The sequence below is a fragment of the Anomaloglossus baeobatrachus genome, chromosome 3 (genome assembly GCF_048569485.1).
Source record: "Anomaloglossus baeobatrachus isolate aAnoBae1 chromosome 3, aAnoBae1.hap1, whole genome shotgun sequence".
In the NCBI taxonomy this organism is placed as follows: domain Eukaryota; kingdom Metazoa; phylum Chordata; class Amphibia; order Anura; family Aromobatidae; genus Anomaloglossus; species Anomaloglossus baeobatrachus.
In genome coordinates this window covers 158,320,191-158,337,619 of record NC_134355.1, presented here as the reverse complement: position 1 = coordinate 158,337,619, position 17,429 = coordinate 158,320,191, and the positions used below count along the sequence as shown (strand labels likewise).

Sequence of the window (17,429 nt, the reverse complement as noted above, 5' to 3'; positions counted from 1 at the left end):
ACATGGTCAAGGTTAGGAAGGCTGAAAAACGACCACCTTTGAACAAGAAACAAAAGATAAAATGTCAAGATTGGGCCAAGAAATATCTTAAAACTGATTTTTCAAAGGTTTTATGGATTGATGAAATGAGAGTGACTCTTGATGGGCCAGATGGATGGGCCAGAGGCTGGATCAGTAAAGGGCAGATAGCTCCACTCCGACTCAAACGCCAGCAAGGTGGAGGTGGGGTACTGGTATGGGCTGGTATCATCAAAGATGAACTTGTGGGACCTTTTCAGGTTGAGGATGGAGTGAAGCTCAACTCCCACACCTGCTGCCAGTTTAGAGATGAGCAAACCAGAGGCTCGAGATTCGAGGCACGAGGTTTGGAAACTACATCTGATCACTCTGACTTTACCCCAAATGTGAGCTGATCAAACAATGCACGTGGCTTGCACAGAGCTGAGCATCATTCATACCCAAGCACAGCACTGCTCGCTTGAGTGGTTCATACTCGTCGTTCGCTCAAACCTCAAATCTGAATCTTGCTTTTTTGGAGCTCGGTTTCCAAACCTTGAGCCTCGAAACCCAAGCCTCAGGTTCGCTCATCTCTACCTAGGAGTAGTGTGGTTTCTGAAAAATATAAGAATTTCTTTTACACTTAAAGAAACTATGGCTGTTAAAGATAATATACAGGGGGAAAAAAACCCCACAAAAACACCTTTTTTTTCTCAATATGGCCAATTTGCATTTTTGTTTTTTACCCCCACCCTTCTTATAAAAGCCATAACTTTTTTATTTTTCTGGCCACGTGTGAGGGCTTGTTTATTGCAGGACAAGTTGTACTTTTGAATCACACCATTCAGTTAACCACACTCTGTACCGGGACAGCGATACCGAACTTTTCCTGTTCTTTTTTTTTTTTTTCAAACTGTCTTGGTTGGTCCCCTTAGGAGAACCTATAATCGTTTGTACTGTGACATTGTATTGTGGTATATGGTAAAAGTCACGACTACAGGCTGAATTTCAACTACAGGCGGAAATTGAAATGGACTTCTGATGACAAATGTGGCTCCCCTGACCTGGTCAGGCACCACTGAGTACTGCACCCATGCTGGGTCAGTACAACACAGATAATCCCAGAGGCTGACTAGGGTGTGGACATACAGAACACTAGTAACCATGAACACACACACACAGCTAGAGGGGACCCCTGAGCAGACTCAGGGAGGGAGCGTGGCCCTCGCCTCCCAGCTAGTGGTGGGTGGTGTCACTGGGAACAAGAGAGTTGTGCAGAGGCAGCTGAAGGAACAGGAGGTGAAGAGTCGCATCTGGAGGGCAGAGCAGTGGAGCAGGGCCCTTCCAGACACTGTACCGTTGGTGGCTGCTGGCGGGGGAGAAAGGGCTACTTGGTAGTGCCGCCCGAAAACCACCTCAGGCTGGAGTGCAGAGAGGTGGCTGAGTATGGGGACTGCCAGTAGACCCTGCCCGCACGGGGTACAGACACCCCAGAGCAGGGGCCCATTCAGTCGGCCTGCCCAACCTGCCGGTGAGGGCACTTTAAGCGCCTCACCAAACTTACACAGAGTCCGCAGCTACAGCAGCAACGAGGGGCCCATAAGTGACTGGCGGCAAGCAGCCAGAATTACTTGGTCCACGCTGCCCGCAAATGGGCCAGAAAGGGGAGAGCGGTGTATGCGACTTCCCTGGGTGATCCCAGCAAGACTTCAGGTCAGGGTCACCTCAAAAACAAGAAGGGCTAGGAAGGTGAGTCAGCAGTCACCCCTACATCAGCCGAAGGGATATCTGGTTCCACCTGGTCTTCCAAAGCATCGCCCGGGTTAACTTACCCCTGCCACCTGAAGTGAGTAAAAACCCTGAAAGACATTGCTGTTTTGTGTGTGAGTTATTCTGCGACCTGTTGTACTACACACTTACACTGGGCCCTGGGGCCAGCCTCACTCTCTGGAGGCTACAACATCTGACTACATCTAACATCAGCCCCAGGCGTTCCCCTAAACTGCAGTGGCGGTCACCCCCTGGCCGCAAATACAGAGAGTGGCGTCACGAATCCCCCATTGAAGTTAACCTACCTGTGACCAGAAGATTTCCAAGCCCGTGGAGACCCTGCGGCGACCTGCACCAGAAGGTAATGCAGTGCTCCACACAAGCACAGAGGCCTTCAATAGACGGCAATCCAGTGGCGCCCCATAATCATATTTTAGGGGTATGCTTATGGGCACATAGAATAACGCGTCCCCATGCTGGCGCAAAGTTAGATTAAAAGCGGCAAATAAACAAGTTAGGAGTCGTAAGTAGTGGTCTGATTTGTTCACTGCTATTAGAGGTAGATGCTGGATGTTTTTACCTGCTATCTATTCTGCGGCCTCACTTTCCCATTTTGCACCATATAAGTGTGCCGCCCCCGTGCCAGCAGCCGGCGCTTCTCGGGTCCGGGCCTGCTGGGGTAGTGGCTCGAGGTTCTCCGGGCCCGGGGGTCTCGTGGACACGCCGAATAAAGGGGGGGGCGTAGATGTACGGGCTAGGCCGTATTAGGTTCGTGACGCCACAATGGTGTGTGGTGAAGTGGAACACCACCACTGCTGCTGCAGGGGAGATGTTGTGCAGCCAGTTGTTAACCCCTCTGTGGGCAGGGATGGTGGCTCCGGGACCCGGTGACTCTGTGCAGGGGATAGCGACCGCAGGGAGTGTTGGTGTACGCACTGTTAATAAACCAAACACGTCTCTGGTAAACCAAGGTGATGGTGGCCGGTGCCATGGCCGGTTGTATTCGGGTACCCCACCCGGCTGGTGGTCTCTATCCTTTTCCTCTGCACTGTTTGTGTAAGGTGGACTCTCCTAGTGTGAAACTCAGGAGTCCGCTCCCGGCTGGATGTGGCCTAAGGAGGCGTGCCCGCAGACGCTGGCCCGTGGGATCTATGGGCCCTGGCGGTGACCTCTTATCCCTATCTGTGGGCTGTTGTCTTCTACAGTATGAGAGACTTTGGGTGGGACAGGACCTCTAGTCTTGGCCTCAATTGGTGAATTAACCAGTCTGCTTGGTTCCGGTTCTGGCTTCAGGGTCCGAGTACCCCCCTTTGTGCTACGGTTTCCGGGTCAGTTTCCTGTGTCGGTACCGGTGGGCTACAACCCTGTCCCGGTCCACCTCAGTTCTGCCGAGCTGTCTTCCCGTCTCCTGCTGATGGAGACCACCGTCTGCCCTCCTAGCCAGTGGCACCAGGGCTCCTACCCAGGTACCGTTCAACTTGAACTTTTCTGCTGGAGCTACACTTAGCTCCAGCCCACACTCCTCTCCAAACTGAACTCTAAACAAATCTCTACTTGCTTTCCCACCCCGGGCTGTCTAGACCCCTGGGTGGGCGTGTCCCAACTGCCTGGTCACGCCCACTGTTGTGTCCGTCTGTCCCTAAGGGGTGGTGACTAGGGTTTCTGGCCGGCTGTGTATTTCCTAGTGACGGAGGGTGTTATGCGGGGGCCTAACTGTGACTACCTGGTTTTGCCAGGGCGTCACATTCCCCCTTGGTTTAATACAGACCGTCCGCGGGCTGTCCGACCACCACCATTTATTGAACTGGAAAAGATAAAAGGATGAACAGTTTACATTATAATAACATATCTACAATCAAGCATATTTTGTTTTCTTCCCTTATGGGAGGCATGTTACTTAAACGTTGCACATTTAAAACTGGGACGGGGCGGACCGGGTCCTTCTCACCTCACCCACCCAAAACAACCTAGCCCTAATGCCACCTCTAAAACACAGGTTGGCACCCCTTGCCCAAGTCCAGGGTAGGTCCGGGTGTTCCCCAAATGGGCCGGGTAAAAAGTTCCTTACCCGGCAGTCTTTTACAGAGACCCCATGTCCAGGGGACCCCTGACCCGGAGGGTAGTCACCGGTTTTGCTGGTGACAGGGCCTCGGCCGACTCTACCGCAGGCCCATCCTCCAACCAGCCTCTCCAGAGACTGCGGCATGGTGAGAAGGTTGGTCGGGGGCTATTTACAAGACCCAAAAGTTTATGGGTTTGGCCTGCCAATTTACGGCCATGGTCCTTTAACTATAAAACGGGAACAACAGACGGTCCCAACGGGGACTTTGCAGGGGAGGTAGCCGGGAACTGCTACCTAAACATTCTCTTCATCCTAATCAGTACTGGAAAGTGGCAGAGAGGGGTGGGTGTGCAGCTGGGCGCCCATTCTCACCCGCCTCCTGACATTGAGGGCAAACCACCCCCTCTCTCCGCAGTGCCGGGTGTATGTCACAAGCTCTCCGGGTTCCAGGTCCCGGTCAGAGTGGCCAACAGGCAGTTGAGGGGCCACGAATATCTCGGCCTCCATGCCCAGCTCGTATATGAAACCCCACCCCTTCTGGGGGTTAAAGTGCCGGACCTGGCCTTCATATGTCGGGCCCCTCACCCGGAAAGTGGCGTTTCTCAGGTTGTCTTTCTCTGTGTAGGCCCAGGACAGGACCTCCGCCTTCCGTTTCTCCCGGGCGGCAATCTCTTTACCCAGCAGGCGTCGCTGCCGCTCCCAGTACAGAGCATCAACTGCCTGCTCCGGTGCAACCTGTGCGGGGGCCGAGCCCAGCCGGAATCCCTCCGTGCCGGCTATGACCGACCCCTTCGCAATGGGGGACCCGGCTGTGACGTGGCCCGCTCTGCTGCCCTGCAGCTACATCCCCGCTGTGCCTCAGCCGAGGCCGGGAGTCTGGGAGTGGCCAGCGTTGCTTGCGGTGCTGGCTTCCGGTTGGGGACCGCATCCGCTGTGGCCGGGCGGACTGCTGGGGCCGTTGTCATCTCAGGCACTGCGTCCTCCGAGACCGGGATTGATGTCGAGTTCAGGACCGGACGGGGCACCTTCCGGGCGCTGGTCTGGCGTAGAGCCGGTATGGGTGCCAGGGCGGTGACGGGCTTGCTGCTGGTGGCTTCCGCTGGCTGGTCCTCGTGGGCCGACGGAACGGGTACCGCTGCCGGTGTTGGTGGCAGCAGACGAGCGGGCTCCTTCACTACGGGCTTGCCAGACGGGTCAGCCATGCTGCACGATTGGTGGTATCCAGGAACAAGAAGGGTGGCAGGGTCCTGGAGTTCCTGCCCTTTATCTGCTCGGTCACATGTCGCAGAATCTTCACCCGCCCCCCCCTAGGTCTTTTGCCGGCACTCCTGTCTGCGGCCTGTTAGTTTCGTTTTTCGACTTCCGGCTCACTTTCCGGCCACGTTCCAAGGGGGCGGGGCTTCGGCTTTTGCGCCCTTTTCTCGGGGAAGAAGACGCTGGGCTGTAGTTTTCGCGCCCAAAATGGCGGCAAAATGGTGACATCTGAAAATTTTACAACGGATCACCGCTGACTGTCCAATACATGGCGCACTTCCACAAGGTAAGTAGATGGGTAAGTATCCTGTTTGTGATGCCAAGTTTCGGGGTGTGCCACCCCCGTGCCACCAGCCGGCGCTGCTCGGGTCCGGGCCTGCTGAGGTAGTGGCTCAACGGTCTCCGGACCCGGGGGTCTCGCAGGCACGTTGAATAAATGGGGGGACGTAGATGTACGGGCAAGGCCGTATTATGTTCGTGACTAGGGAGGGTGACTAGGGTTTCTGGTTGGCTGTGTGTTTCCTAGTGAGGGAAGGTGTTATGCGGGGGCCTAACTATGACTACCTGGTTTTGCCAGGGCGTCACATAAGTATGTGTATGGTGGAAGTTCTTAAGGGGTTAAAATGTAATGCCTAATATTTGCAAACCAAGATTGACAGGCACCTTATAATAAGTAGGAGAGAATGTAAAAAGCAAATGACCCTTACTTCTAATGTGTGACCATGGAGTACTGAAGTGGACGCTGGTCATGGGTAGTACTATTTTTTTTGTTCATCTCTACTAGTGTTATTGGTTGATCGTTTATGTCCAAAACCTCCTTATGACTGAATTTATTTGATGCATTGAGCATTGGGTTTCTAAGGACTATTTTTTTATTTAAATATGTCGCTATCCCCATGTGATTAATTTATCTCCCGCATTGCTGCCGCCACAACAGGTGTTCATAATGATAAAGAGACCTGAGCCTGAAGAAGAGACCTGCGTAGTCTCGAAAGCTTGCTATTATTACCATCTTTTCAGTTAGCCATTAAAAGGCATCAACCACTGAGGACTCTCAGTTCTTTTAAACAAACTTTTTTTTATCTCACCTGGCTAACACGGTACAAAGATATATTTTACCTGTATCATAATGATAAGGTAATTAATGATTCATTTGTTAGACCTAAAAATGCCGCTTCTACACACAGGTTTACCTGCCATTTTCCCTGAGGAAGCTGCCATTAGGGTGGCGACACACGTTGGGGGGGTTCAGGTTTCTTGCTTAGGCTACTTTCACACATCCGTTTTTTCTGTGCGGCATAATCCGGCGTTTTGCAGAAAAACCGCAACCGTTTTTTTTGCCGCCGGTTGCGATTTTTTTTGCATAGACTTACATTAGTGCCGTATTGTGCCGCATGGGCTTGCGTTCCGTCCGGTTTTTGCCGCATGCGGCAGATTTAGCCGATGCGGCGGCCGGATGGAACGTTGCCTGGCACGTTTTTTCGTCCGGCAAAAAATACCGCATCGCGCCGCATCCGGCCGATGCGGCGCTATTTGCAATGCATGCCTATGGACGCCGCATGCAGCGTCCTGCGGCACACACCGCATCCGGCCGCCGCATGTGTTTTTTTCCACTGCGCATGCTCAGTAGCGTGCCGCAAGCGGCAAAAAACGGACGGGTCGCATGTAAAAAACTTATGCAACAGATGCGGTTTTGTCGCCGCATCTGTTGCATAGATTTTAGAGCCGGATTGGCCAGCTCTGCTAAAACCGGAGGTGTGAAAGCAACCTTATCATGGTCATTTCACCTTGTACCTGGGACTTGTTTCTTGTGGATACCTCCATGTTTGATTTCTAACGGGTATGGCATTTATGGTTCTTTGATTGCATCAGTATATGATCCTTTATGCTTATTTCTCTGTGCATGTGTTCAATCTCAGCGTGGCTGTGGTCACACTGCAGCTTTACTTTCATGCTTTTCCTTATTATTGTTGCATTGTAGGCAATTTTTTCTATATACATACTCATTAAGCCATTTCCCTGTGGGGTTCTATTTATCTAAAATAGGTTTTTTTTGGGGGGAGTTTATCATGCTTTATTATATGCAAGCCCCATTGTGTGTGTTTTTTTCCACTTTTGGAGTGTTTCAAATGTTTTTAGTAGAATTTTGGTGTTTCATGTAAATAAAGATATTTTGTAATTTATGCATAACGCTTGGTGATCCCATTTGTCGCACACCACCTTTCTCTGTTTTCTGGATCATATCATACAGGTGTGTGCCTTTGGCTTGATCCCGTTTACCTCAGCTGCGGTGCCCTCGCATACTCTTCTCTTTTAATTTAAATATGATACATTACTTGTTGAAATTACCATCTCCACGTATAAAATCTTCAAAAAACGAGTCCCAAGAGCTGTATGAGGGAAGCGCGGGATTGTTGTTTGAGAAGTGGTAATACGAGACAGCTGCATCTTTTGGATTCCGGAGAATTAACAAGATCTGCAATAATAATAAAAAAAAAAATAATAAATATAATATTGTGTGTTAGCACTTGTGGTGAATAAGCCATATCATTTTATGAATGCCATGTCTGTCACTACATGTTCATAGAAAAATATAAAAGGGGTTGTCCGTGAAAAACATGCTTGCTTTCTTTCAGTAACCGTGCCACCCTCAACCATGGATTGTGTGTGTGTTACTGCAGCTCAGCTACATGCACTTCAGTAGGGCTGAGTTACAATAGACATATCCCCAGGGAGGGTTCTGTTTCTAGAAGGAAGCACTTTTTTTTTGTAATCTTGGACAACCCCTTTCAAGTATTACTGCACATAAAAAGTAATATTAAAATTTAAGAGGAAATCTAGCTGTAATCATTGTTTGTTAGTCTGCAGCATTTTCTCAAGGAATCCAAAACTGTTAAGGCCCCGTTACACGCAACGACGTATCTAACGATATATCACCGGGGTCACGTATTCCGTGATGCACATCCGGCATCGTTAGCGACGTCGTTGCGTGTGACAGCAAGGAACGACCGTTAACGATGGAAAATACTCACCTTATCATCCATCGTTGGCACGTCATTCCTTTTCAAAAAATCGTTGATTGTTGATCTCGCAGGTTGTTCGTCGTTACCGAGGCAGCACACTTCGCTACATGTGACACCTCGGGAACGACGAACTGCAGCTTACCTGCGGCTGCCGGCAATTCGGAAGGAAGTAGGTGGGCGGGATGTTACGTCCCACTCATCTCCGCCCCTCCGTTTCTATTGGGCGGCCGCTTAGTGACGCCACTGTGATGCCGCACGAACCGCCCCCTTACAAAGGCGGCGGTTCGCCGGCAACAGCGACGTCACTAGGTAGGTAAGTCCGTGTTATGGCTCCTAATGATATTGTGCGCAACAGGCAGTGATTTGACGGGGGTGGGTGCTTTCACCAGCGATATCGCTAGCGATATTGCTGCGTGTACCACCCCCTTTAAGATAGAGTTATACTGCACGATTATCAAAAACAAGAAAACCTATGAATGCTCATTTCAGCAGGCTGAAAATTACCCAACAGTCGAGCAAGAAACTCATGTGTTGGGTGACATGATCTTTTGGTTTACCCTAAAGATAACTCGCTCTGAGCAGCTCATCTTTCTATGTATACAGGACTTGTGCTTCTGAGAACAATGACAGCCTATGTGAACAATCATCATTGATTATTCAGTGCACATTTGAAGCGTCGTCTGCTGATCAGTAAATATTTACCAATCTGTCAATTCATGCAAAAAAAAATAAAATGTATATACACAGATACATACATATATACATACATACATGCACTGCTCAAAAAATAAAGGGAATATTTAAAGCATACCAATCACCAGGATTTTCCTATATAACCTAAAGCCAGTGCTATACTGGCGCTATCATGCTGACTCTATACATACCATTAGGTGTCAGCTAGGAAGTATAGGTTTTAAAACACAAGCAAGCAAAGTTTGTAAAATGAACAGTTTTTTGATTGACAGCAGCTACTAATAGGTAGGGTTTGATAGTGATTCCCGTCCCCTGCCTGTTGTTCCTCCATCTATTATTTATACTAATTCGATTATAGAAGTGTTTTACTAATAGTTGTGGCTATAAATCATAGTGGCTAGAAGGTCCTTGCTGACATCATACCCATGTAACCTGAAGGGTCCCGCCTCTTTTAGTCACATGGCTATGACGTCACACAGGTCCTTCTAGTCACCATGATTTATAGCCACAACCTTTAAATTAGCATAAATAATAGATAGTGGGAGGATGGACAGGCAGAGGTGCGGGACTCACTATGAATACCCACCCCAACAATTAGCTGCTCGGCACCTGCTGCCAATCAAAAAACTGTTCATTTTACAAGCTTAACTAACTTGCTTGTGTTTCAAAACCTAAACATCCAAGCTGACCCCTAAAGGTATGTATAGAATCAGCCTGATAGTGCCAGTATAGCACTGGCTTTAGGTTATATACGAAAATCCTGGTGATTGGTGCGCTTTAAACACAATGTAATTTCAAGTCAGTCACACTTCTGTGAACTCAACCTGTCGAGTTACACCGGGAGATGTGAAGGGGCCCGTAGAAGGGCAATAACCCAGCAACAGGACCGCTTCTTCCTCCTTTCTGCAAGGAGGAGCAGTACCAGAGCCTGAAAAATGACCTACCTCCAGCAGGACACTAATATCCATAAGTCTACTTAAACTGCCAGATACAGACTCCATAGGAGTGGTATATGGGCTTAACATCCACTAAATAGATGAATCGCCCTGCTTACAGCCCAACACGGTGCAGGACGATTGGCATTTGCCAGAGAACACTACAATTGACAGATTCAACATTGGCGCTGTGGCACCCCTGAGATTTCAGTCGCCACAGAGGTACTGCACCTCAGCCAGAGGTGTGGCGCTCCAACCTGAGTAAGGAAAAGGTCATTCACCGGCATGCACACAAAACACACAACACTCTAAATTAGCAGCTCTTAGGGCTTGGTGCCATTAATGCTATGTATAGCCACCACTGGTAATGGCACCTCCCTCCCCCTAATCCGACCGAGCCTAGGGGTGGAGTCCAGTTAGTGAGGCGACACTGTAGTGATAGAGAGGAGTCGAAAAGGATCAGTGGAGTGAAGACCTGTGGTATGGAGCTGGTGCAGCTTGACCCAGGCACAAGACAGAAAGGGTCCTAGAGCCCACAGGAAGTGCGCCATACTCCAATAGCCTTGTTTCACATACGACATATTGGAGTGGAGTGACTTGGTCGCCGAACGGTGACTGGTCCCTAGACTAAAGGAGAAGAACCAACGTGCTCCGCTAGTAAAACCAGAGGCTAAGGATACTGTTAGGATCAGGTGGACGGGTAGGCCCAGGAGGTGGATCCACTGGGCTGAACACCTCACCGAGGGCAAGGTGCCCGGTAGCCGGAGCACTACGGGTAGAAGGACAGTCCGTTCAGAGGAGTGGAGTGAAGAAGTCCCTGGGACGACGGAGTCTCTGAAGGTAGTCCGGGTGACGGAGCTCAGGTTCGGAGGCCGAGATGATATTAGGCAGAGTCCGGAACCAGCGGAGCGAGGAGGTGGGTCACCACACGGATCCGGGGATCGGAGATGGTAGGGACTGACGGGATGGCAGACAGTCACCGTTCGGGGTTCAGGAATCGTCAGGACCGGTTGGCGTGACAGGAGCGACTCTACAAGAGAGATAGGTAAGTATAGCACAAGACACAGGGAGACCTGACTCCTAGCTTAGCAAACACGAAGAACAGGCCCCGCCCACTTGGAAAGGATCCCCCTATATACCCTGATTCTTCAATATCCTGTTGGAGGACACTGGCCCTTTAAGAGAGGGTCAATGACCGCGCGCGCCCTAATGCGCATGCGCGAGGCCCGGGTGCCAGAAGCCAGAGCAGGGAGCGGCGCACAGGAGGCAGGAGTGCCGGACTGGCTCAGCGTTGCCGATGGGCGCCGGGAGCGGGGACCGGGCTGCCTGGAGACCGCAGGTGATGGGGCATGAAGGCTGTGGAGCGGGGGACCGGGAAGCCTGGCACGGGAGCGGCGGAGCATGACCTGAGAGCGGGGAAGCGTGGCAGGGGAGCCGTTGAGCAAGGCAGGGGAGCCGGGGAGCATGGCAGAGGAGCTGGGGAGCAAGGCAGGGAAGCCGGAGAGCATGGCAGAGGAGCCAGGGAGCGTGACAGTACCCCCTCCCCCACGCACCCCTCCCCGCAACCGGGACAGGAAGGCACGTATCAGAGGAGTACCCACATTCTCCCGGGGTTCCCAGGACCTATCCTCAGGACCATACCCCGCCCAGTCCACCAGGAAGAACTGTCGGCCCCGTACGGTCTTCATGGCCACGATATCCCTTACCGCATAGATGTCATCATCAGCCATAGGAGGAGGAGCAGAACTGGCAGCAGCGGAGAAGGGACCAAGGACAACCGGCTTGAGCAGGGAGACGTGGAAGGAGTTGGGTATCCTCATCGTGGCCGGGAGCTGCAGCTTGTAGGAGACCTCATTTATTTTGCCGATGACTTTAAATGGCCCGATGTAGCGAGGACCCAGCTTGTATGATGGCAGCTTCAATCGGACGTACTTGGAAGCAAGCCAGACCAGATCTCCTGGAGAGAAACACGGAGGATCCAGACGCCTCTTGTCTGCGTGTCTCTTCATCCGCAGGGAAGCACGTCCAAGGGACGTCTTGACAGAGTCCCAAATTGTAGTAAAGTCACGGACTACAGCATCAGCAGCAGGGACATCCGAGGAAGAAGATACAGGTAATGGGACGGAAGGCTGAAGTCCGTAAACGACATGGAAGGGAGAGCTGGAGGAGGACTCACTGACGTGGTGGTTATGGGAGAATTCAGCTCAAGGAAGAAGCGTGGACCAGTCGTCGTGATGGGTATTAACGGAGGCCGAGATGATGTTAGGCAGAGTCCGGAACCAGCAGAGCGAGGAGGTGGGTCACCACACGGATCCGGGGATCGGAGATGGTAGGGACTGACGGGATGGCAGACAGTCACCGTTCGGGGTTCGGGAATCGTCAGGACCGGTTGGCGTGACAGGAGCGACTCTACAAGAGAGATAGGTAAGTATAGCACAAGACACAGGGAGACCTGACTCCTAGCTTAGCAAACACGAAGAACAGGCCCCGCCCACTTGGAAAGGATCCCCCTATATACCCTGATTCTTCAATATCCTGTTGGAGGACACTGGCCCTTTAAGAGAGGGTCAATGACCGCGCGCGCGCCCTAATGCGCATGCGCGAGGCCCGGGTGCCAGAAGCCAGAGCAGGGAGCGGTGCACAGGAGGCAGGAGTGCCGGACTGGCTCAGCGTTGCCGATGGGCGCCAGGAGCAGGGACCGGGCTGCCTGGAGACCGCAGGTGATGGGGCATGAAGGCTGTGGAACGGGGGACCGGGAAGCCTGGCACGGGAGCGGCGGAGCGTGACCTGAGAGCGGGGAAGCGTGGCAAGGGAGCCGGTGAGCAAGGCAGGGGAGCCAGGGAGCATGGCAGAGGAGCCGGGGAGCAAGGCAGGGGAGCCGGGGAGCATGAAAAAACCGTCATAGATAATTATTTAAGGGATCATAACCTGTAAACCGTAGAAAAACCCTTATTAAAACATCATTTTTATTTCATTTAGATTAAAATAGATATCCCAAATTGAAAGACATACACACATATATATACAAACACATAGAAAAAGTGCCACAGTGCAGAATGGGAGTGGTCAACACCCTACCACTTCTCCCTACCTAGCCTGCGGAGGTCGGCACCCTAAATCACGTAATGGCGCCCCCGCTCGGACGTCGGCTCACCCTCCTCTCCCTCCACTAGATTATGAGTGCAGCTAGTCTGGGAGTATAGGAGTGCTCAAAACAGGGTTTTTCTGCACTGTCACAAATTGATAACACAAAATGCAAAAATTTAAATGTCAGGGATAAGACCTGTTTTCAATTGGCACATATGCGAGTATGACTCAACAGGAATGGGGTGTGGAATCAGACAGCGGGCTCTGTCATATGAGGACAACATGTCATGATTTCAAAAATAGTTCAAAGGGGTTTTATGCACATATGTTAACTCTAAGATGTAAACATTCCACTCAATAGCAGCATACAGGTGAACATATATTAAAGTGCTGTGCATATAGCAGCCTGAAATCAGGAGGAGGGTTTCCTCAGGTCCTATAACACCCTGCTTCCACCAGTGTCAGGTTATAACACACTGGTAACATTCAATGGCTCCCCAAACAGTACATATACAATAAACCTCAGAGGCAACCCCGTAATGGTAACAGCATAAATAGTAAATTCCACATGGATCAAATACTCCACTAGCACCCAATCACTGTAGGTAAAAGTAACAATAGTATAGTCAAGTACTTAGCTTATTACGCAGCCTTGGACCATCGCCAGATAACCGTATACTTAAGTGTAATCACTGGACGCCTAAATATGTACAGGCTTGATACAGGAACCGCTTTTTCTGCTCGACGCGTTTCCCCCTGGCATCTAGTCCCACCAGGGTTCCTCAGGAGCTCCCACAATGGGGTATGTGCAGCTGGCCACAGTCTGCCGCACTGCCTCGGTCCTAGTCCCCGCCTCTGCACGTGGGGAAAGAAGCGTTCTTTAAAAATGGCGCTTTACCTACGTCACCGGAAGTGGCGTCTGTCGGAGCGGAAGTGACGCGCAAGTGGGAAGCAACGTGCGTCCCACCGCTGCCAGGCGCCGCGCCAGCCTTTGCCCACGTCACCGGAAGTGACGTCCGCCGGAGCGGAAGTGACACACCGGTGGAACGCAGCGTGCGCTCCACCGCGGCCAACCACCGCACCATCCAGGACGTCCCCCAGTATGACGTGAGCCGATGGTCAGATGACAGTGGAACGCTATATGCGCTCCACTGCTCCACTCCATAGCCCTTACCCTGGGAATGAACTAACGTCCGGGTGATCCACCGCAAGTCATCCCCATTGGCAGCACAGACGTTCATTAATGTGACGTCAGCTGTGGGTCATATATTAATTGAACACTTTAAGCGTTCCATAGCACCACTCTGCACCCTTTCTATTAGGTCTGGGTGACCCGGACTCCCAATGATAAACTATAGAAGCTTCTCATAGAACGCCCTATAAGTACAACCTATAATTACACTTCAATAGGGATATCAAAAACAGTGCATATATGGATCAATACATCCACATACATATATACTACACAAAGAGACCTTCCAGTCAAAGATCATAGAAAACCCCGTAGTCAAACTGACATATACAGGTTGGCTGATTAACACTGACTCCCATGTATCCAGGAGAGAATATATATCCCAATTATACAGAATGCTTTTTTAAGAAATCAGATGAAACTAGAGAAGGTTATTTGTTCATTCAGACCTCCCGGATTGGTGGATTCCAACCAGAAGATCCAGCGTGTCTCCCTCTGAAGCAACTTTTTGTCCCAGTCTCCCAGGCGAATCGATGGGGGAATTACTTCAATGGTCTTGAAGGAGAACGACCCCAAGTCGCCGTTGTGATACGCATTCACATGTCGGGCTAAGGGTGTATCCCACTTATTTCTCACATCACCCAGATGTTCTCCTATCCGCACTTTCAGTTGTCTTCTGGTCTTTCCTACATAGTCCTTCGGGCATGTACATGTACAGAGGTAGATTACTCCCTCAGTTTTGCAATTTGCAAAATTGCGATTTTTATAGATACGTCCAGTTACTGCACTACAGAACTCCTTAGAGGGTGTGATATGTTTACAGTACATACATGACCCGCATTTGAAGGTGCCAACGTCTCTTCTATCTAACCAGGTGCCACTTCTTCTTGGGGGGACATAAAAGCTATGAACAACCTCATCTTTTATTGTCTTCCCTCTCTTGAAAGTTACCGAGGGGTATGCAGATATGCTCCCACAAATGTCAGGGTCACTTTTTAAAATGCCCCAATGTCTCCTCAGTATGGCCATTACCTTCGAATGCTGGTCATCATACATCCCAATCAGCCGTGTAACCTGATCATCATCTTTTTTGGGGGTGGTGGCTAGCAGGTCCCTATGATTGCTATGAAAAGCATTGCTATACGCTTTCTCTATAATATTCACAGGGTACCCCCTTTCCCTAAATCTCTTTTTAAGATGGAAAGACTGCTTCTCATACTCCGGGACTGAAGAGCAATTCCTCCTCAATCTCAGAAATTGTCCCTTCGGGATCCCAGTTTTGAGACTCACTGGGTGATGACTTTCCCAGTTCAACAAACTGTTTGTGGCGTTTGGTTTTCTAAAGATAGAGGTACTTAGGGTCCCATCTGTTTCTTTCGTTATTAGGACGTCTAAGAAAGGGAGTTTGTCCCCCCCTATCTCATACGTGAACCTCAAGCCTAGGTCATTAATATTCAATTGGTTCACGAAGTCAATGAAGGACTCTGCTGATCCTCGCCACACCACCAGAATATCGTCTATGTAGCGTCCCCAGAACTGAATCTGGGGACCCCACATATCATCATCCAGAAACACAACAGTATCCTCCCACCAACCCAGGAGCAAGTTTGCATATGTGGGAGCACAAGGGCTCCCTATTGCAGTGCCCCTGAGTTGGTGGTAATACTTGGCGTTAAAAATAAAGTAGTTGTGCGTCAGGATGAATTTTATCAACTGTAAGATGAAATCATTATGTTGGGACATATAGGTCCCTCTGGAGTTGAGAAAATGCCTTACTGCTTCTAGACCAATATTGTGGGGGATACAGCTGTATAAGGATTCAACGTCAATGGACATAAGTAAGGCTTCTGAATCCACCACCAGGCCCTCAATTTTGTTCAGCAAGTCCATTGTGTCCCTTAAAAACGATGGCAAGGATGTTACAAATGGCCGAAGGATTTCATCCACGTAGACACTACAGTTCTGGGAGAGAGCCTCTATCCCAGACACAATGGGGCGACCCTTCACTGGAGATATTCCCTTATGAATTTTCGGGAGGGCGCAAAAGGTCGCCACCATTGGTGTTTTGGGTAACAAAAAATCAAATTCCTCTGAGGATATCAATCTCGTTATTTTTGCCTCACACAAAATGCCCTTAAGATCTTTCAGATAGCATAGAGTTGGGTCTGACTTCAAAATTTCATATGTTGATCGGTCTGATAAAATAACCTGGCACATCATTAGATATTCCTTCTGATTCATTATAACAACATTGCCCCCCTTATCGGAGGGCTTTATTACTATTTCTGAATTACTTCCCAAGCTTTGGATGGCCATTCTCTGTTCGATCGTCAAGTTCGGTCTAGTTGGTGTCGACCTCGGATTAATCTTTTTAATCTCATCACAGACCAATTTACAAAAAATATCGGTACTGTTAAACTCACTCATAGGAGGCATTCTTTTACTTTTGAGTTTCAAACCTGAAAAGGGTCCCTCTCCCTCAGGTCTATTACTCTCCTCCTCCAAACTCATTAACAAATTGAAATCAGACATCAAATCTATGGGCATTCCTAACTGTGTGCATTTAATTCGATCATGGTTGGCGAAAAACTTCTTCCATTTGAGTTTCCTTATAAATAGATTGATGTCCTTCACCCACGTGAAGGCATCAAATTTAACTGTGGGCACAAAAGATAAGCCTGTATGCAAAACCGAAAGTTCAGTATCAGTTGGTGTATATGCTGAAAGATTAATGATCCTTAGATCTTTAGGATCTAGTTTACTTTTCTGTTCTGCGGGGGAGCTCTCTATCTGAGGTCGTATGGCCCCAGGTCTCTCATTTCTAAAAAAGAGGGTGTCATAGTTGAGGGAAAAACAGAGAGTGAGGAAGATGCCGATGGTCCAGAGGGGACATCTCTGGGTACAAAATGTCTTCCTCCTCTGTTTGCATTTCCCCTCCATCTCTTTTTTGAAAAACCTTTATTTCTAACCCGTCTAGACTCGGTATCAGATGATTCTGGATCAGTTGAGGAAACCTCACTCGGTTGTGGTTCTTTTGTCAGAAAAGCATATGCCTGTTTGTCCCTGAATTCAAACAAATCTCTAATGAACCTCTTATGTTTTCTGTCTTTAATACTCAGTCTATATTTCTCTATCGTTGTTTGGAGAGTAGTTTCTCTGTTAGTAAATTCAGGGTCTGTTTTATGCTTCAAGGCCTCCTCAATAAGTTTCTGCAGAGCACTAGAAGATTTTTCAAGGGTAATCTTCTCTTCCTCTAATAAAATGCCCATAAAACGCAGTGATGACGAAACTGACTCTTCCTCCCACTTGGCCAATAGCGCTGTAGATCTGGACCTGTTTGCCGGTACAATAGTAATCCGCAAACCTCTAGGGACAATCCTCTGTTTGATGTAATTGTCCAATGATTGGACCTCCCA

General features: G+C 49.6%; 1 protein-coding gene across 1 annotated transcript in view; it reads right to left on the bottom strand.

The window, feature by feature from the left end:
- LOC142296213 (sulfotransferase 6B1-like) overlaps positions 1 to 17,429 on the bottom strand; it is a 75,028-nt gene that overhangs the window by 15,732 nt on the left and 41,867 nt on the right. The window contains exon 4 of the mRNA XM_075339542.1: positions 7,433 to 7,559. Coding sequence (XP_075195657.1) covers positions 7,433 to 7,559 — 127 coding nt within the window. The remainder of the gene's footprint in view (positions 1 to 7,432; positions 7,560 to 17,429) is intronic.